Source organism: Pongo pygmaeus, chromosome 20, assembly GCF_028885625.2.
Source record: "Pongo pygmaeus isolate AG05252 chromosome 20, NHGRI_mPonPyg2-v2.0_pri, whole genome shotgun sequence".
NCBI lineage: Eukaryota > Metazoa > Chordata > Mammalia > Primates > Hominidae > Pongo > Pongo pygmaeus.
The window spans coordinates 12,698,335-12,717,480 of record NC_072393.2 but is presented as its reverse complement, the minus strand read 5'-3'; the positions used below and the strand labels follow the sequence as shown (position 1 = coordinate 12,717,480).

The window sequence follows — 19,146 nt, the reverse complement described above, 5'->3', positions numbered from 1 at the left end:
GGAGTATCTAATTGACTGATTTTCGTCCTTCTAATATGTAAGAAATTGGATCTATTTGGTATTTCATTTGGCTGTATCAAGGAAGGAGAGAGATATGCCTTTTCCTTTTTTTTTTTTGAGACAGAGTCTCACTCTGTCACCCAGGCTGGAGTGCAGTGGTGTGATCTTGGCTCGCTGCAACCTTCACCTCCCGTGCTCAAGCGATTCTCGTGTCTCGGCCACCTGAGTAGCCAGGATTACAGGCCCATGCCCCCACACCTGGCTAATTTTTGTATTTTTTGTAGAGAAAGGGTTTCGCCATGTTGGCCAGGCTGGTCTTGAACTTCTAACCTCAAGTGATCTGCCCGCCTCGACCTTCCAAAGTTCTGGGATTATAGGCGTGAGCCACCGTGCCCAGCCAGACCTTTTTTCATATATGGTGTGTCATCCTCTCTTAAATATGTTTTTTTCCTTTTTTTTTTTTTTTTGAGATGGAGTCTTGCTCTGTCACTGAGGCTGGAGTGCAGTGGCACGATCTGGTCTCACTGCAACCTCCACCTCACAGGTTCAAGCAATTCTCCTGCCTCAGCCTCCCAAGTAGCTGGGATTACAGGTGCCCACCACCACGCCCAGCTAGTTTTTGTATTTTTAGCAGAGATGGGGTTTCACCATGTTGGCCAGGCTGGTCTTGAACTCCTGACCTCAGGTGATCCACCTGCCTTGGCCTCCCAGAGTGTTGGGATTATAGGTGTGAGCCACCGCACCCGGCCTATGTTCCTATTTTTAAATCATGTGTTCACTTTTTATTTATTTGGCTATTTTATTACTTATTTATTGACAGAGTCTTGCCCTGTTACCCAGGCTGGTGTGATAGCTCACTGCAGCCTCTAACTCCTGGGTTCATATGATCCTCCTGCCTCAGCTTCCTGAGTAGCTAGGACTACAAGTGTGAGCCATCATGCCTGACTGTTCATTTATTTTTACTCTGCATACTAGTTCATTTATATTGCATGTATGTCAGATGTTTTTTTCCTGCTTTGTGGTTTGTCTTTTAACTTTCTTGATTTTAGTATATTTGAACTTTTCAGTCTCATCCTTTATGGCTTACTCTTACATGAGAAAATTCTCCCTACTCTTGCATTTAAAAAAATTTGCCTGTGACTTTTGAAACAGTTTTAATTATATTATTCACATTTAAATATACATTAAATTGATTATTGTCTATGGAAAAGAGCTGATGCAATGCTTTTTCCAATTAGATAACAGTTTGTCCCTTCTACATGTATTAAAGTGTTAGTGATCTCTTCCACTACCCTACAATGCTTGCTCTATCATTAATCAATTTTCCTTATAAATGCCAGTCCATTGAAGACACTTTTCCCCTCCCTTGTTCTATTTATCTCTGTGTGTGTCATGCTGTTTGGAGTGTTAATAGTTTGAAAATCCTTGATACATACTAGGCAAGTATTTATGTTGCTCTTCAAAAGACTTTATCCATTGTTTGACATTTATTGTTCCTCTTAGGTTTGGAAAAGTAGTTTTTCTTGACTCCTAATAAGTCTATTTTAGGGATTTGTAGAATTTTATAAAGATATCATTTGGGAGCGGTGGCATCTTGTTGACACTGAGTTTGTTCTAAGAACATGTACCAACTTTCACCTTAATTTAATTCTGCTTTGACATTACCCAATAACATTTTTAAAATTAGGATTATTAAATATCCTTCATTAGCCTTATTTAGTCATAGTTGGTGTGGAGGAAAGCAGATGCAAGCAAGCCTTTAAATGTTCTTTCCTCATATAATCACATGGAATGGGACCAATTCCCCAAGCAACAAGTTGTGATATGATATATTGTCTGCTAGGGAAGGTCATTAGAGACCCAGTGCTCACAGTGCTTTTGGGGGCTGATCAAGTAGGCATCCTCTGCCTGGCATGTGAAAAAGTCCAGACTCTGAGAAGAAAAAAGTAGTTCAATATATACTCTATTGATTCCATAAACCATTTAGGCACGCTAAGCCCCTCTTTTTTTTTTTGAGATGGAGTCTCGCTCTGTCGCCCTGGCTGGAGTGCAGTGGCATGATCTCGGCTCACTGCAAGCTCCACCTCACGCCATTCTCCTGCCTCAGCCTCCCAAGTAGCTGGGACTACAGGCGCCCACCACCACACCCAGCTAATTTTTTGTATTTTTAGTAGAGACGGGGTTTCACTGTGTTAGCTGGGATGGTCTCGATCTCCTGACCTTGTGATACGCCCGCCTCAGCGTCCCAAAGTGCTGGGATTACAGTGTGAGCCACCGCACCCAGCCACACACTAAGCCACTCTTTATCACTTAGGTTGGTGGGATCCCTCCCAAATTCTCATTTCCCAGATATCAGTGAAGGACAACAAATGTTTGGAGACCACAGAATAATATGTGAACTTTTTATGAATTGAATATATACCCTCAGGCATTTAAAGATAAGTAGTCTTAGGTTAACATTTTACTAATGTTAACAGTCTTCCACACACTAGGTAGTAGGAATTTCTTTGAACAAGTGCCATAGAACCACTGTACAAGGAACAATTAGAGCTTACCTGATCAGCTCATTTTACCCCTTTGACCCACCAACAAGAAAGGTGTGGATATTCTGTTACTTTACCAAACAGGTAAATTCTAGTATCAGAATTGCTGTTTGGGAGCATTTTTTCTGTCCTTTGCATATGGACATCAGTAGTTAATGATCTTTTTCAAAGGCCAAGATTTAGGGGAATTATGCCACTGAGGGATTCCTATGCTTTGGTGTCGGGATCTCATGCCACCACATACCTCACGGGAGCCTAAAATGAGAGAAGTTGGGAGGATGGCCAGCACCTAGAGTAGCTGTTTGGGAATCACTTCTTTCTGAAATTGGAGAAAGGGAATTTCATATCCTTTTGGAGGACAGCACTGCTCAACCCTTTGAATTTTGTAATCATGGGCAAATTTAGTATGAAACCGTTGTGGACTTGGGTGAACTCCCTTGCAAATTGCAACTGTTAACCTGTTACTCAAAGTCGATAAGTCTCAGGGTACACTGTTAGATTTCTGAGGGAAAGAGCTGTTCTGGCATCTTATTATCTCCATCCTATGTATGCTAACAATGGTCGCAGCCCTGAGGCTCATGAGTGTAGGGATTTTTTGAAGACTTAATTTTTTTTTTTTTTTGAGACGGAGTCTCGCTCTGTCACCCAGGCTGGAGTGCAGTGGTGCAATCTCGGCTCACTGCAAGCTCCGCCGCCCAGGTTCACGCCATTCTCCTGCCTCAGCCTCCCGAGTAGCTGGGTCTACAGGCGCCCGACACCACGCCTGGCTAATTTTTTTGTATTTTTAGTAGAGACAGGGTTTCACTGTGTTAGCCAGGATGGTCTCGATCTCCTGACCTCGTGATCTGCCCTCCTCAGCCTCCCAAAGTGCTGGGATTACAGGCGTGAGCCACCGCTCCTGCTGAAGATTTAATTTTATGATCTAAGTTGCCATGCCTTCTTCCTCCTGCCTGTGCTCTAACATCCCAGTAACCTCCTGCCTCCATCAAATGGGACAGGGAGAAAAAAGAAACACTGGGTCTGTGATAAATATTACACAAACAAGTTAAAATTAATATTTCACTAAAAGAATATTTTCACTCAACCAGTTGAATCTGACTAATTCTAATGGTCTGCAGTACTTCGGTACAACATGGCCAGCAGGATGTTGTTGCAAGTTGCACAGGCCCTCTGGCTTTTCAGTGTAATCGTGGGAACAGAAGAAAAAATGTACAGTTCTTCAGTATATACTTTTTCATTAAAATCTCGTGGCCGGGCGCAGTGGCTCACGCCTGTAATCCCAAGCACTTTGGGAGGCCAAGGTGGGCGGATCACGAGGTCAGGAGATCGAGACCATCCTGGCTAAGACAGTGAAACCCCATCTCTACTAAATATACAAAAAATTAGCCGGGCATAGTGGCGGGCGCCTGTAGTCCCAGCTACTCAGGAGGCTGAGGCAGGAGAATGGCATGAACCTGGGAGGTGGAGCTTGCAGTGAGCCAGGATTGCGCCACTGCACTCTAGACTGGGCGACAGAGCAAGACTCCGTCTCAAAAAAAAAAAAAAAAAAATCTTGTACAGATTTGACCCTGTGTTTCATGGGATGCTGAGTGATATAGTACATGATAAGGCAGGAGATAAAAAGTATTTTTCTTACAAGGAATTGTTGGTCTTAAACTGGAAATATTTGCTTCATTTGTATAGCATTTCTCCAAGATGCTGTATATCCTGTCATTGGAGAGCATAAGACTTGAAGTGATCATAGTAAAAATGTAGAAATTATTTCCAAGTATTCATGGCGGTGTTAAATTTATGAAGAAGTAAGTGTGGACAAAGATTTGAGTTCTGATGACAAAGTTACAGGATAAATGGAGAAAAAGGAATTATATATGAACTTTTGATGAACTGAGTATATATCCCCAGTGCTGTCAGTCTCACCCATCCTCCTCTATACATGTGGGATGTTTCAGGACTCAGTGGTCTTTGAGGATGTGGCTGTGAACTTCACCCAGGAGGAGTGGGCTTTGCTGGGTCCCTCTCAGAAGAAACTCTACAGAGATGTGATGCAAGAAACCTTTGTTAACTTGGCCTCTATAGGTAAGAATGAAATTATTCCCTCACTTAGTCAATTAGAAAACAAGTGTTTCTTGCTCATCAACAAGGTTCCAAGGCTTAGAATGTTGAAAGGGAATACTTTAGTAAATAAATCAGACAGGATAACAGCTCATCCTAGATTTAGAATCTAATAATTTTTCTGTAATTTCGAATAGGTTTAATGATTTTTCTGGGCCTGCATTTTAGGGGAAAACTGGGAGGAGAAGAACATTGAAGATCACAAAAATCAGGGGAGAAAGCTAAGGTGAGTTGTACTTACAAAAGAAAATACTGTTTTATGAGAGAATCTTAGCATGCCATTAAGTTTAAAAAATGGGGCATAATTGAAACAAATATGCCCCATTTCATATTTATTTATTTTTTGAAAATTTTTGCCAAGAAAGTTTTCTTAAAAATGGTACAGATGTTCAGTATTTGAAAAATATTTCACCTAGAAACAAAATTAGGAAACTCTATATTATGAATTTTGGCCAGGCATGGTGGCTCACGCCTGTAATCCTAGCACTTTGGGAGGCCGAGGTGGGCAGATCACCTGAGGTGTGGAGGTTGAGGCCAGCCTGGCCAACATGGCAAAACCCTGCCTCTACTAAAAATGCAAAAATTAGCCAGGTGTGGTGGTGGGTACCTGTAATCCCAGATACTCATGAGGCTGAGGCAGGAGAACTGCTTGAACCCAGGAGACGGAGGTTGCAGTGAGCCAAGATTGTGCCACTGCACTGCAGCCTGGGCAACAGAGCAAGACTCTGTCTCAAAAAAAAAAAGGAAAGAAACTCTATATTATGAATTTTATTGTGTTGATAATAGCTCTGGTCAAGTACTCTTCCTGAGCATTCATGACATACACTTCCCCTGAAAATGGCAAAAGTGTAATTCTATTACCTACTAATGATTGTGAAATAATCAATAATTATAAAATTATTAATTTTAAAAAGCCACTAATTGTGTGCTTTTTTTTTTTTTCTCACAGAAGTCATATGGTAGAGAGGCTCTGTGAAAGGAAAGAAGGTAGTCAGTTTGGAGAAACCATCAGTCAGACTCCAAATCCTAAACCAAACAAGAAAACTTTTACTAGAGTAAAACCATATGAATGTAGTGTGTGTGGAAAGGACTATATGTGTCATTCATCTCTTAATAGGCACATGAGATCTCATGCTGAACATAGATCATATGAGTATCACAAATACGGAGAGAAATCATATGAATGTAAGGAATGTGGGAAAAGATTCAGCTTTCGAAGTTCATTTCGAATACATGAAAGAACTCACACTGGAGAGAAACCCTATAAATGTAAACAGTGTGGTAAGGCTTTCAGTTGGCCCAGTTCCTTTCAAATACATGAAAGAACTCATACTGGAGAGAAACCTTATGAATGTAAGGAATGTGGGAAGGCCTTCATTTATCACACAACCTTTCGAGGACACATGAGAATGCACACAGGGGAGAAACCCTATAAATGTAAAGAATGCGGGAAAACGTTCAGTCATCCCAGTTCTTTTCGAAATCATGAAAGAACTCACTCTGGAGAGAAACCCTATGAATGTAAACAATGTGGAAAAGCTTTCAGATATTACCAAACCTTTCAAATACATGAAAGGACTCACACTGGGGAAAAACCCTATCAGTGTAAGCAATGTGGTAAAGCTCTTAGTTGTCCCACATCCTTTCGAAGTCATGAAAGGATTCACACTGGAGAAAAACCCTATAAATGTAAAAAATGTGGCAAAGCCTTCAGTTTTCCTAGTTCCTTTAGAAAACATGAAAGAATTCATACAGGAGAGAAACCCTATGATTGTAAGGAATGTGGGAAAGCATTCATTTCTCTTCCAAGCTATCGAAGACATATGATAATGCACACTGGAAATGGACCTTATAAATGCAAGGAATGTGGGAAAGCCTTTGATTGTCCTAGTTCTTTTCAAATCCATGAACGAACTCACACTGGAGAGAAACCCTATGAATGTAAACAGTGTGGTAAAGCCTTCAGTTGTTCCAGTTCCTTTCGAATGCATGAAAGAACTCACACTGGAGAGAAACCCCATGAATGTAAACAATGTGGTAAAGCCTTCAGTTGTTCCAGTTCTGTTCGAATACATGAAAGGACTCACACTGGAGAGAAACCCTATGAATGTAAACAGTGTGGTAAAGCCTTCAGTTGTTCCAGTTCCTTTCGAATGCATGAAAGAATTCACACTGGAGAGAAACCCTATGAATGTAAACAGTGTGGTAAAGCCTTTAGTTTTTCTAGTTCCTTTCGGATGCATGAAAGGACTCACACTGGAGAGAAACCCTATGAATGTAAACAATGTGGTAAAGCCTTCAGTTGTTCCAGTTCCTTTCGAATGCATGAAAGGACTCACACTGGGGAGAAACCCTATGAATGTAAACAGTGTGGTAAGGCGTTTAGTTGTTCCAGTTCCATTCGAATACATGAAAGGACTCACACTGGAGAGAAACCTTATGAGTGTAAACAATGTGGTAAGGCCTTCAGTTGTTCTAGTTCTGTTCGAATGCATGAAAGGACTCACACTGGAGTGAAACCCTATGAATGTAAACAATGTGATAAAGCCTTCAGTTGCTCACGTTCCTTTCGAATCCATGAACGAACTCACACTGGAGAGAAACCCTATGCATGTCAACAATGTGGTAAAGCCTTCAAGTGTTCCCGTTCCTTTCGAATACATGAAAGAGTTCATAGTGGAGAGTAACCCTATGTATATAAGCAATATGGCAAAGTTTTCAGTTGTCCTATTTCCCTTTTTTTTTTTTTTTGAGTTGAATTCTCACTCTGTCGCCCTGGCTGGAGTGCAGTAGCGCGATCTCAGCTCACTGCAACTTCTGTCTCCTGGGTTCAAGCGATTCTCCTGCCTCAGCCTCCTGAGTAGCTGGGACAACAGGTGTGAACCACCATGCCCACTTAATTTTTGTATTTTTAGTAGACATGGGGTTTCGCCATGTTGGCCAGGCTGGTCTCGAACTCCTGACCTCAGACGATCCACCTGCCTTGGGCCTCCCAAAGTGTTGGATTACAGGTGTGAGCCACCACACCCGGCCCCCATTTCCTTTTGAAGACATGAAATTATTCATATTTCAGAGAAACCCTATGACTATAAGACATGGGAATACCTTCAGTTATTTACGTGTGAATGTGAGGAAGCATTCATACTGGACAGGAAACCCTGCGAATGTAGGCAGTGTGGGAAAACCTTCAATAGTCATGTGACCTTTTAAGGACCATGAGAAAGCATATGAAGTGTAAAGAATTTTCATATGCCCTATAAATGTAAAGAATTTATAACCTTAAAAATGTAAAGAATGTGGAAAACCCTATAAATGTAAAAAATGTGGAAAAACCTTTATTTGTCTTAGTTTACTTGGAAACCATGAATGAACTCACACTGGAAAGCGACTTCTTGAACATAGACATTGTGAGAAAGCCTTCAGTTGGCCCACATACTTACATGTGAGAATGCAGACTGGATAGAAATCCTATAAAAGTGAGAAATAGCAATGTTTTCCATTTTAACAAATGCTCATGTGATACTCCCTTATGTGTGAAACTTCAATCTCATGTTGAAACTCCCACTAAGGAGTTACTGTATAAATGTAGATAATTTGGGAAAGCCTGATGCAAATTAATTCATGTATATTGTTCTAGAAAATTCACAACTTGACAGAAATGTTATAAAACATATTATCAGTTACTGATTCTTAAAGTGGATCTCTGAATTTTGGATTTCTATTACTTTCGCAAAAGAACATTGAGATGAGATAATTCTGTAAGCTCTTATACTTGTACACAAGTTGAATTGATAGTATTTTTTCATTAAATCAGTTTCTGAAATTTTGTCTTTCCATATTGAAGTCTGTTAGATTCATGAGTGAATTGAAGTGTATTTATAATAAGCTAGTAGTTTTGATTTTTATATATTCTTTAGTTGTGCTGTAACGGGCCATCAAAAAATGATAATTTGGTAATTTTTAGGATTTCCTACTGGCCTTATGTGGCAGGTACTAGATATCATTATATGTATTTCATCTTTCTTTCTGACCAAAAGAAGCTTTTTTAGAGGAAGACAGAATACCCTTTTTTCTATTTTTTATGCTAAAAAATAATCATAATAAATTTTTGAGTCTGCAAAGTTTATCATACAATGTACTCTCTCATTGGAATTATTATTTTCATCTTCTGTTTGCTATTTGTAATTCCTTCTGGCTGTGATTTGGATAATAGACTTTGCATTAATAAGAGAGATCTGAGATAGAACCATATAACCTATAGCTGGAAATGGCTGTCCTGGATTGTGTTAACATGGGTTATGTTGTGACCTATGTTTTCTATAATCTATCCTTTTATGGCTCCATGGTATAATTCACCAATAGCGTACTTGCAGGAGATATGGAAGGCAGAAGTGAAGAAAGCATTAGTCAGGTTTTATAGCCACCATATGTGGAGACAGATGGATGCATAGGGGCTTCAAGGACACCTGCTTCCACCACATTGTCCTGATCCTTTGCTCTGCCAATTGAGAGTATTCTTAGAACCACCACTAACTGCTTGGATGCCATATTTTCCTTCCTTCCTTCCTTCTTTCTTTCCCTTTCCCTTTCTTTTCTTTCTTTACTTTCTTTTTCCAAGACGTAGTCTTGCTCTGTCACCCAGGCTGGAGTGCAGTGGTACGATCTTGGCTCACTGCAACCTCTGTCTCCTGGGTGCAAGCAGTTGTCCTGCCCCAGCCTCCCAAGTAGCTGGGATTATAGGTGCCTGCCACCAAGCCCAGCTAATTTTTTTTTTGTATTTTTAGTAGAGACAGGGTTTCATCATGTTGGGCAGGCTAGTCTCAAACTCTTGACCTCATGATCCGCCCACCTTGGCCTCCCAAAGTGCTGAGATTACAGGCGTGAACCACTATGCATGGCCCCAGCTGCCATATTTTCAAAGATGTAGTTTTCCACAAATTGTCTTTAAAAGTTCTACTCAAAGATGCACTGCAGTTTGGATTTTCCTAGAAATTCTAATGTTCCACCAGGCAACTATTTAGACTCTTAAGGTTGGGAATATTCTCTGATATTCTGACTCACCTCATCTCTAGGTTGAATTTATCGAAGGTATTATTTATGTAATAAATACCATGTTTTGTTAACAGTACCAGTGACCGTGTGTTTCTGATTCCACTATGACAACTACAGTGGTGCAGTCAAAAAGAACTACATGGGTGTTTGTTCCTCCACTGTACTGTACAGTGAATGCACTTACCCAGTCCTACAGTGTAAGAATAAGCACCTTCCTAATATCAAGCAGATTGTTGGTGTTTCCTATTACAGTTGAATGTCACCTCTCAGTACATTTTCAATTTTGTTTCATTATATGTGATTAAAAACTATGTGTATGTTTTTGTTGAACAAAACTTCTGTAGATGTTTCTTAGAAATATTTTATTAACTGTTTTCAAATAACTTGTATGCTATTACTTGTCTCTTTAATTTTCTGCAAGGATATATTAAAATATTCCATTGCAATTATAGATTTTCAGATTAAGTTTTTTTTATTATTATTATACTTTAAATTCTAGAGTACATGTACACAATGTGCAGGTTTGTTACATATGTATACACGTGCCATGTTGGTGTGCTGCACCCATTAACTCGTCTTTTACATTAGGTATATCTCCTAATGCTATCCCTCCCCGCTCTGCCCACCTCACAACAGGCCCCAGTGTGTGATGTTCCCCTTCCTTGTCCAAGTGTTCTCATTGTTCAATTCCCACCTATGAGTGAGAACATGTGGTGTTTTGTTTCTTGTCCTTGTGATAGTTTGCTGAGAATGATGGTTTCCAGCTTCATCCATGTCCCTACAAAGGACATGACCTCATCCTTTTTTATGGCTGCATAGTATTCTATGGTGTATATCTGCCACATTTTCTTAATCCAGTGATTTTCAGATTAAGTTTTTAAGTTTATTGAGTTAATCCTCATATATTCTGAGTCAATATTATGTGCATTGAAGATTAAGTATTTTCCTTAGGAATTTTTTATTTTTTATTCTTAATATAGTTATGATTTTTTCTCAGAAAATTTCTCATGCATTCATAATACCAAAAACTTAAATCATGGTTGTTTCAGTGCCTTTTTTTCAAAGATCACCAGGATCACACCTGCAGTCAAGAGAAGAGTGTTAAGAATTGTAGTAATAAGAATGATCATAAACCATAAATGACTCTGGGGAGTATCAGTAAGAGGGTGCTCGGCTGGGCGCGGTGGCTGATGCCTGTAATCCCAGCACTTTGGGAGGCCGAGGTGGGCAGATCACAAGGTCAGGAGTTTGAGACCAGCCTAGCCAACATGGTGAAACCCCATCTCTACTAAAAAATATGTTAAAAATAGCCGGGCATGGTGGCGTGCGCCTGTAATCCCAGCTACTCAAGAGGCTGAGGCAGGAGAATTGCTTGAACTCCAGGAGGCAGAGGTTGCAGTGAGCCGAGATCACACCACTGCACTCCAGGCTGGGCGACAGAGCAAGACTCCTTCTCAAAACAACTTTTTGGATTTGGATTTTTGTTAGGTGACTTGATTGTTAATCACCAAACTGAGACACTCCTGTGTGTGTTGCCTGCTGTGAGGTGAACTTAATTGTGTCACTGGTAATCATAATTCTCATCTAGAGGCATGAAGAATGAAGTGGAGCTAAACCTAATTCCTAAGAAACCACTCACTTGGATTAGTGAGTAGAGGGCAATTTTGGTCATTTTAATGACTTCCACTCTGTTCTCTTTTACCATTTTTAGAGACATGGTTATTGTTTTTGTCTTGATCCATCATGATTGCTGAGTAGCTTTGTCTGATGAAGGAAGTGTGACATTTTTCTCTTCAACAGGATAAGACTTGGCCTTACCTGAGTGTGAGGTCAGATCCTAGTCCTGTGGAACTGCTCGTAACCTTTCTTATCTAAACATGGAAATATTTCTTATGGTGTATTGGACAATGTTTTCCACAAAATATCTCTATTAAAATATGTAAGTTCACTGAGTCTTTAGCAAACTATATAATACTTTTTTTCTCCTTTGTGCACTAGCAGAGTCCTTTAAGTGTAGATAAGTTTTCAGAGACCACAAACCTAGCAAGGTGCAAAGACAGAATCACTGTTCAAATCAAACCATCTTGCTCTTGATGGTAATTTTTTTAACCTTTCTCATAGGCCTGGCACTGTGGTATCAAAGCATACACAATTCAGCACAAATGATCAAGACATTCTAGGCTATGGATATAGAAACATGAAACAAACAAGTTCTTGCCTTTCTGATGCTTATAGATTTGGGAAAAGAGAGATGGTTAATAAAAGGTAAGGGTTTGGTTTTTAGAAAGCAATTAAGATCTTTGAAGGAAATGAAATAACAACCAACCTGTGAGATTAATAGGGAAGCTACGGTTGTGTTGGATACCTTAGCTTTGGAGGGTAGGGAACCTCCATGAGTAAGAATGTTGTCATTGATCATTTATTTCCATTATCTAACATATCTTTTTTTTTTTTTTTTTTTGAGACAGGGTCTTGCTCTGTCACCAGGCTGGAGTGCAGTGGCACGATCTTGGCTCACTGCAACCTCTGCCTCCCGGGTTCAAGCCATTCTCCTGCCTCAGCCTTCCAAGTAGCTGGGATTACAGGTGCCCACCACCACGCCCAGCTAATTTTTTGTTTTTTTTTGTATTTTTAGTAGAGATGGGGTTTCACCATGTTGGCCAGGATGGTCTCGATCTTCTAACCTCATGATCTGCCCGCCTCAGCCTCCCAAAGTGCTGGGATTACAGGCATGAGCCACCATGCCTGGCCTTCTTTTTTTTGAGATGGAGTCTCACTCTGTTGCCAGGCTGGAGTGCAGAGGCGTGATTTTGGCTCACTGCAACCCCCACCTCCCAGGTTCAAGTGATTCTCCTGCCTCAGCCTCCTGAGTAGCTGGGACTACAGGCATGTGCCACCATACCCAGCTAATTTTTGTATTTTTAGTAGAGACGGGGTTTCACCATGTTGGCCAGGATGGTCTCAATCTCTTGACCTCGTAACTCAGAATCATGGAATCTCTGGATTTTGAAGTCCTAATGTGTGCCACCACCTGTACTGGGCACTGCCAAAAAAAAAAAAATTTTTTTTTTTTTATTTGAGACTGTCTTGCTCTGTCACCCAGGCTGGAGTGCAGTAGTGCAATCTTGGCTCAACTGCAACCTCCGCCTCCTGGGCTCAAGTGATCCTCCCACCTCAGCCTCCCAAGTAACTGGGACCACAGGTGCACACCACCATGCCTGACTTTTTTCTTTTTTTGTAGAGATGGGGTTTTGCCATGTTGCCCAGACTGGTCTCAAACTCCTGAGCTCAAGTGATCCACCTGCCTCAGCCTCTCAAAATACTGGGATTACAGGCGTGAGCCAGCATGCCCAGCCAAAAACTTTAAACTTAGAAGAACATTGCAAGGTTTGTATAATTATATACTTTTAAAATATTCATATTTTAAAACTTATTTTAAAATTTGTTTTGCAATACTTACACACTTTTTCTGCCACATGGGATGGAGGTGAGAACAATTCACTCTTTTTTTTTTTGAGACGGAGTCTCATTCTGTCACTCAGGCTGGAGTGCAGTGGTGCGACCTTGGCTCACTACAAGCTCCGCCTCGGATTCACGCCATTCTCCTGCCTCAGCCTCCTGAGTAGCTGGGACTACAGGCACCCACCACCACGCCCGGCTAATTTTTTTGTATTTTTAATAGAGATGGGGTTTCACCGTGTTAGCCAGGATGGTCTTGATCTCCTGACCTCATGATCCACCCATCTCGGCCTCCCAAAGTGCTGGGAATACAGGCGTGAGCCACCGCGCCCGGCCTAACAATTCACTCTTAAGATAAGTGGATGTGGCCCTATAATGAGGTGTGTGGGTGTGTGTGTATGTGTGTGACAGAGAGTCCCAATAATTCAATATGTATTAAACTCTTCTATGTAACAGGTCCTTTGTAGGTTTCATAGTGAACAAACCTTAGCTAATAGTGTTCCCTTGAAGCTGACATTCTAGGAGGCAAGAAATGAGATACAAGCAAAATTACATGATGTATCAGATGGTGGTTAGTCCTAAAGAGGGAAAGGAAGCTAGGGAACATTGCAGAGGGCCTGGGCTGTTGATGTCTCTGGGGGCATCCGTTGGTGTCTCTGGGGCTTTAATCACTGAGGGTTTGTAAGTTTGGAAGTTTGTGTGTCTGTGTCTGGGTTTGTCCACCTGTATGTGCAGTGATCAAGTCTGTGCGATGTTGTATGTCTGTCTGGGGGGGCTATGTATGTATGCCCTTTAATATCTGGAGTGCTTTCATTTCATTTTCTTACCTGATTGCCCTGGTAGCACCTTCTTTAACATGTTGAATAGAAATGATAAAAGCAGACACTCTTCTTGATCTAAGATAAAAAGCGTTCAATCTTTCACCATCAAGTATGATGTTAGCTGTTTCTCATAGCTGCCTTATAGCACATTGAGAAAGTTCCATCCTATTTGTACTCTATTGAGTATTTTCATATTCATATTCGTTATCTGGCCAGGTGTGAGCCACGCCTATAATTCCAACACTTTGGGAGGCTGAGGCAGGAGGACTACTTGAGGCCAGGAGTTTGAGATCAGCCTGGGCAATATAGCAAGACCTCGTCTCTACAGAAAAATTTAAAAATTAGCTGAGTGTTGTGGTGCATGCCTGTAGCCCTAGCTAGTCAGAAGGCTGAAGTGGGAGGATCACTTGAGCCCAGGAGTTCAAGGCTGCAGTGAGCTATGATTACACCACTGCACTCCAGCCTAGGTGACAGAGCAAGACCCTATCTGAATAAAAAAAAAATCATTTTCTGTGCCTTTTGGGATGACCCTGTGATAATAGATCCCTTATTCTGTAAATATGGTATATTAATATATATTTATATGTGAAACCAACATTGCTTTTCTGAGCTCAATCCAACTTGGTCATGTTGTATAGGTCTTTTTATATATTGCTGGATTCAATTTGCTGGTATTTTGTTGGGCCTCTGCAGCTATATTCAAAAGAGATATTTCTGGACCATTTTCTACTATATAGTATAGCATTATCTAGTATAGCCTGTAGTGTGTTTACATGTACATTTATAGATATATTTGTATATATAATATGTAATATATTGTATAATGATATATAATTGTATATATAAAACATATAACTGGTATATGTTATGTATAACTAAAATATATAATTACTATTATACTATACTGCATAATACAGTTTTATACTATTATAGCATAGTTATATAGTCTTTGTCTCTTGTATAAGGGGTTTCAGATCCTTGCTAACCCACACATTATTCAAAGAAGTGAATCACATCCTCCCAAGAAAACCAAGGGGTACCTCACCCTTTTGATACTACAAAGCCTGTTTCCCACAGCCATGTTTGGGCCCTCTGCTCCCAAATGCATTTTCTTTGTGGATCTGCATGACTTATGGTACCCTCCTTATCTGGGCTGTGAATATATATGACTAATAAACTGTTGTCAGTTGCATTTGTCCAGTGATGGATATCATGTGTTAGGCTACCTAAATAGCCCTAGGGCCCTAATTCCTCTCTCACCAATGGGGTGAGTGGGAGGCTATTGAAACATGCACATCCATGATACCCCATGGTCAGGCACTGATGAGGAAAGAAAAGAAGGTACATTTGGTAGCAGTCCTTTCCAAAGCATGAGAGGATGTAACTCAACTGTTCTCCCAAAGCAAAACAAGTAGCCAGGGGGCCTATATTATTTTCTGTAGTACTGCTGCTTACCAGCATGTCAAAGGGATAATCTTGAGATCGTAAGGCTGCTGGTTCCCACCAGGGTCTTAGGCAAAATTACCTTGTTGGATATGGGTGCTAATCTCAGAAAGATTGAGTGGCAATCCCTGGAGTCAGAGGTGGTCCCATCCAATGTAGGTTGCTGGTGTCCTGAACTTTTCCCCATAATCACACAGATGGTCCATAATACAGGTGATCAGTCAGAGCCAACCAACCTGAAACTCGCAACTTTATATGAATTCTGAGGGATTTTTTACAGAAAGAAAAGGGAAAAGCAATGATTAGGTGGCATGCTCAGGTCCATAAACCTAATAGCAGATAGAAGCAAATTTCTCTCACTTGATAAAGAACCTCTAAAAAGAAGCCAAAGCTAAGATCATACTTAATTTTGATATCTAGATGCTTTTCAACTAAGATCAGGAACGAGGTAAGGATGCCTCCTCTCACCACTGCTATTCATCATCATCCTAGATGTCCTCACTAATGGAATAAAACAAGAAATGTTTTCTTCAATTAATTGAAGTTCCTCTAACAGCATTTACTGTTTAAGTTAGAATCACCTCGTAAGGTAGAAAAGAGGTGAGACATAGCATAAGTAGGGATGCCTAAATTGGGACAAATCCAATTAATGTCTCCGAATAATTTTTGAAAATTATTTAGTCTTTAAATTATCTCTTCTAATTTGAACTTTTTGAGGCTTAATAGTACTTTGTTTTACTTTCATTCCTAAATACTGAAAGGGAGTAGAAGTCTGGATTTTATCGGGGGCTATGATTAACCCTGCTGCAGTTACAGCCTTTTCTAACTGTTTGTAGCATAGCATTAATTCCTCCCTAGTTTCAGCTGCACATAAAATATCATCCATATAGTGGATAATATAACATTTTTTGAATTGTTCTCTAACTGGCTTAACAGCTTTTCCAACATAAGTCTGACAAATGGGCAATTTAACATGCCTTGTGGCAGTACTTTTCAATGGTATCTGTCCACTGGTTCTTTGTTATTTATAGTGGGAACAGTAAAAGCAGTTTTTTCATAATCTTGAGTAGCTAAAGGAATGGTAAAAAATCATGTTTTAAATCTGTTACTATGAGAGGTCAGTATTTTGGGATCATTGTTGGAGAGGGCAGCCCTGGTTCAGTGCGCCCATGGGCTGAATTATAGCATTAACAGCCCTCAAATCTGTTAACATTCTCCATTTCCCTGATATTTTCTTAATAACAATTCCAAGGGGAGAAAGTAGGCTCTATGTGTCCCTTTTGTAATTGTTCCTGCACTAATTCTTTTAAAGCCTCCAGTTTTTCCTGTTTCAGCGGCCATTGCTCCACCCAAACTGGTTTGGCAGTTAACCAAACAAGCAGAATGGGAGCCGGAGGCTCAGCAATTGCAGCTCCTAAAAATGATACCCTAATCCAGTTTGATCTGTTTGCCCTTTTAGTTCTAAAGGTTCTGGTTGGCCATTTTTATTTTTTTTTCCCGGTCCCTTCCCCGGCAGATATCCCATTTTTCTCATCATTTGTTTACTGTTATTATTATACTGATCCATAGGAATAGATATTTTAGCACCCCATTGTTATAATAAGTCTCTACCCCATGGATTGACAGGAATAGGTGTAATAATAGGTTGAATTGTCCCTTCTTGGCCATCCGGCCCTTGGCATGGCAAAATTAAAGAACTTTAAAAAATTCTGAAGCAGCCCCTACTCCAACAATACCAATGGATGCCTTTTGCTTAGGCCAATGCCGGGGCCATTGATTTAAACCAATAATAGAAACATCAGCTCCAGTATCTACTAACCCTTCAAAGTCCTTTCCTTGAATGGTTACTGTACAAATAGGTCTCTTATCAGACACTTGATTAACCCAATATACAGCTTTTCCTGCTGGATTCGTACCACCAAATCCTCCTATTATTATTATTATTTTTTTTACTGTGCTGCTTCCCAGTTTTGCATAAGGTAACAGTAACAACTGAGCAATTCTTTCTCCTGGGAAAGCAGACCATGGAATTGAGGAACTAATAACTAATTGAATCTCTCCGGTATAATTAGAATCAATTATTTATGTACAATGACACCTCTTAAATTTAAATTAGACCTTCCAAGCAATAGACCAACTGTTCCTGAGGGTAAAGGGCTCCCAACTCCCATGGGGACCTTCTTTGGTGGCTCCCCAGGAAGTAGGGAAATGGGAATTGTGCTGCAGAGATCCACGGCAGCACTGCCTGCTGTGGCAGGGGACAATTGTTGTATGTTTGTAAGGGCACTGACTGTGCTCGATACGCCTTGGTTTGTTGAGGAGCCCGAGGTGGGCCCCTCTTCCTGTTTCCTGAAAGAGGTTGCCCATCTTTGCTAAATTTAGAATTACACTGATTTGCCCAGTGATTGCCCTTCTTACATCGGGGGCATACATTGGGACTTTTCTGTTGATTGATGGTAATAGTTTTTGCCTTTTGATTTCCTTTTCTACATTCCTTTTCTGTGTGTCCAAATTGCCCACAATGAAAACAAGAGCCTGAGAAATGGGGCATATTTTTTCCCACGTTTAGTCCAGCCATAGCTTGAGCCAAAAGAGTAGCCGTATGTAAATTTCCCCCCAATGCCATCACAAGCCTTAATATATTCAGTCAAATGAGCCTTCCCTCTCATAGGTCTAATGAGAGAAGGATATTTTTTCCCTGTGACATTTTTTTTCCATGCCTGTAAGCACACAGTGCGTAACTGAACAATGGCAACATTTTTCATTACTGTTTGATTGTCTAATTGGCCCCAATTAGGGCCCAACCCCATTAACTGTTCAAAGGAAACAGGCACAGGCGGCTGTGCTTGTGTGTTTTCTCTTCTCTGAGTTTGAGCTTCATCAGCCCACCAAGTTTTAAACTCCAAGTACTGAGATGGAGTGAGAACAGATTTTGTTAAAGTATTCCAGCCATATGGTATTAATCTATTATCAAGAGCCACATTTTTTAGTAAAGTTTGTACAAAAGGAGAATTTGGCCTATATTGACTAATGGCTTGCTTGAATTCCTTTAACAACTTAAAAGGAAAGGTGGCCCAACTAGCTATATTCTGTCCTCCTCTCTGGATTATAGTAACGGGAAATTGCCATGCTTCTAGGTCTCCTTCAGCTCTAGCCTTCTGAATAAAATTTTATATAGCACCACCAATTGCTCCAGGTTTTAATGTTGCAGCTACCGGAGCGGTAAGTTTTACAGCTAATTCATCTTCTCACCCATTAGCAGGAGAGGGAGGAGGTGGCCATTCACTTAATTCAGCAGATGGAACCGAAGGGCTAGTAAAATATACCTTTTTCAGTTTCCATTTCTTTTCTTTTAATTTCTTCCGGTTGCTGTTCCTCACATTCAGAATCTGAAGTTAATTTTTTACACTTGTCTACCTCTTCCTCATCTGAATCTGCCTTGTCATCTGTTTGAAATGGCTCAAGAGCTGCCTTTATCAATGCCCACACTGACCAAACAGAAACGAATTTTGGCTCCTTCTTTATACGCCTTTTTAAAATTTCTGCCAATTCTTTCCCATTCATCTAGCTCCATTGTCCCTTGTTCTGGGAACCATGGGCAAAACTGCTGTATTGTATTAAAGAGTGTTAATAAGTTCTGAGTACTTTCACTCCCCCTCTCCATAATAAATGCCTTAAGAAATTTAAATAAGCAAAATATTTACTTGCATTCTGTT

The 19,146-nt window shown here is 40.4% G+C and overlaps 2 protein-coding genes across 6 annotated transcripts in view; both read left to right on the top strand.

The window, feature by feature from the left end:
* ZNF709 (zinc finger protein 709) overlaps window positions 1-10,156 on the top strand; it is a 52,357-nt gene extending 42,201 nt beyond the window's left edge. For all 4 annotated transcript variants that reach the window (XM_054464080.2, XM_054464083.2, XM_054464082.2 and 1 more), the window contains 3 exons: window positions 4,493-4,619; window positions 4,824-4,881; window positions 5,605-10,156. In XM_054464080.2, the coding sequence (XP_054320055.1) occupies window positions 4,493-4,619; window positions 4,824-4,881; window positions 5,605-7,342 (1,923 nt within the window). In that variant the 3' untranslated portion in view covers window positions 7,343-10,156. The remainder of the gene's footprint in view (window positions 1-4,492; window positions 4,620-4,823; window positions 4,882-5,604) is intronic.
* The window catches only part of ZNF443 (zinc finger protein 443), a 35,387-nt gene continuing 21,086 nt past the window's right edge, over window positions 4,846-19,146 (top strand). Inside the window, exons 1-3 of one of the 2 annotated variants that reach the window (XM_054464075.2) lie at window positions 11,088-11,972; window positions 12,176-12,292; window positions 12,949-13,094. In XM_054464075.2, the coding sequence (XP_054320050.1) occupies window positions 11,933-11,972; window positions 12,176-12,292; window positions 12,949-13,094 (303 nt within the window). In that variant the 5' untranslated portion in view covers window positions 11,088-11,932. Of the gene's footprint in view, window positions 4,882-11,087; window positions 11,973-12,175; window positions 12,293-12,948; window positions 13,095-19,146 lie in introns of those variants that run through there. The other variant, XM_054464076.2, reaches the window with a different exon arrangement.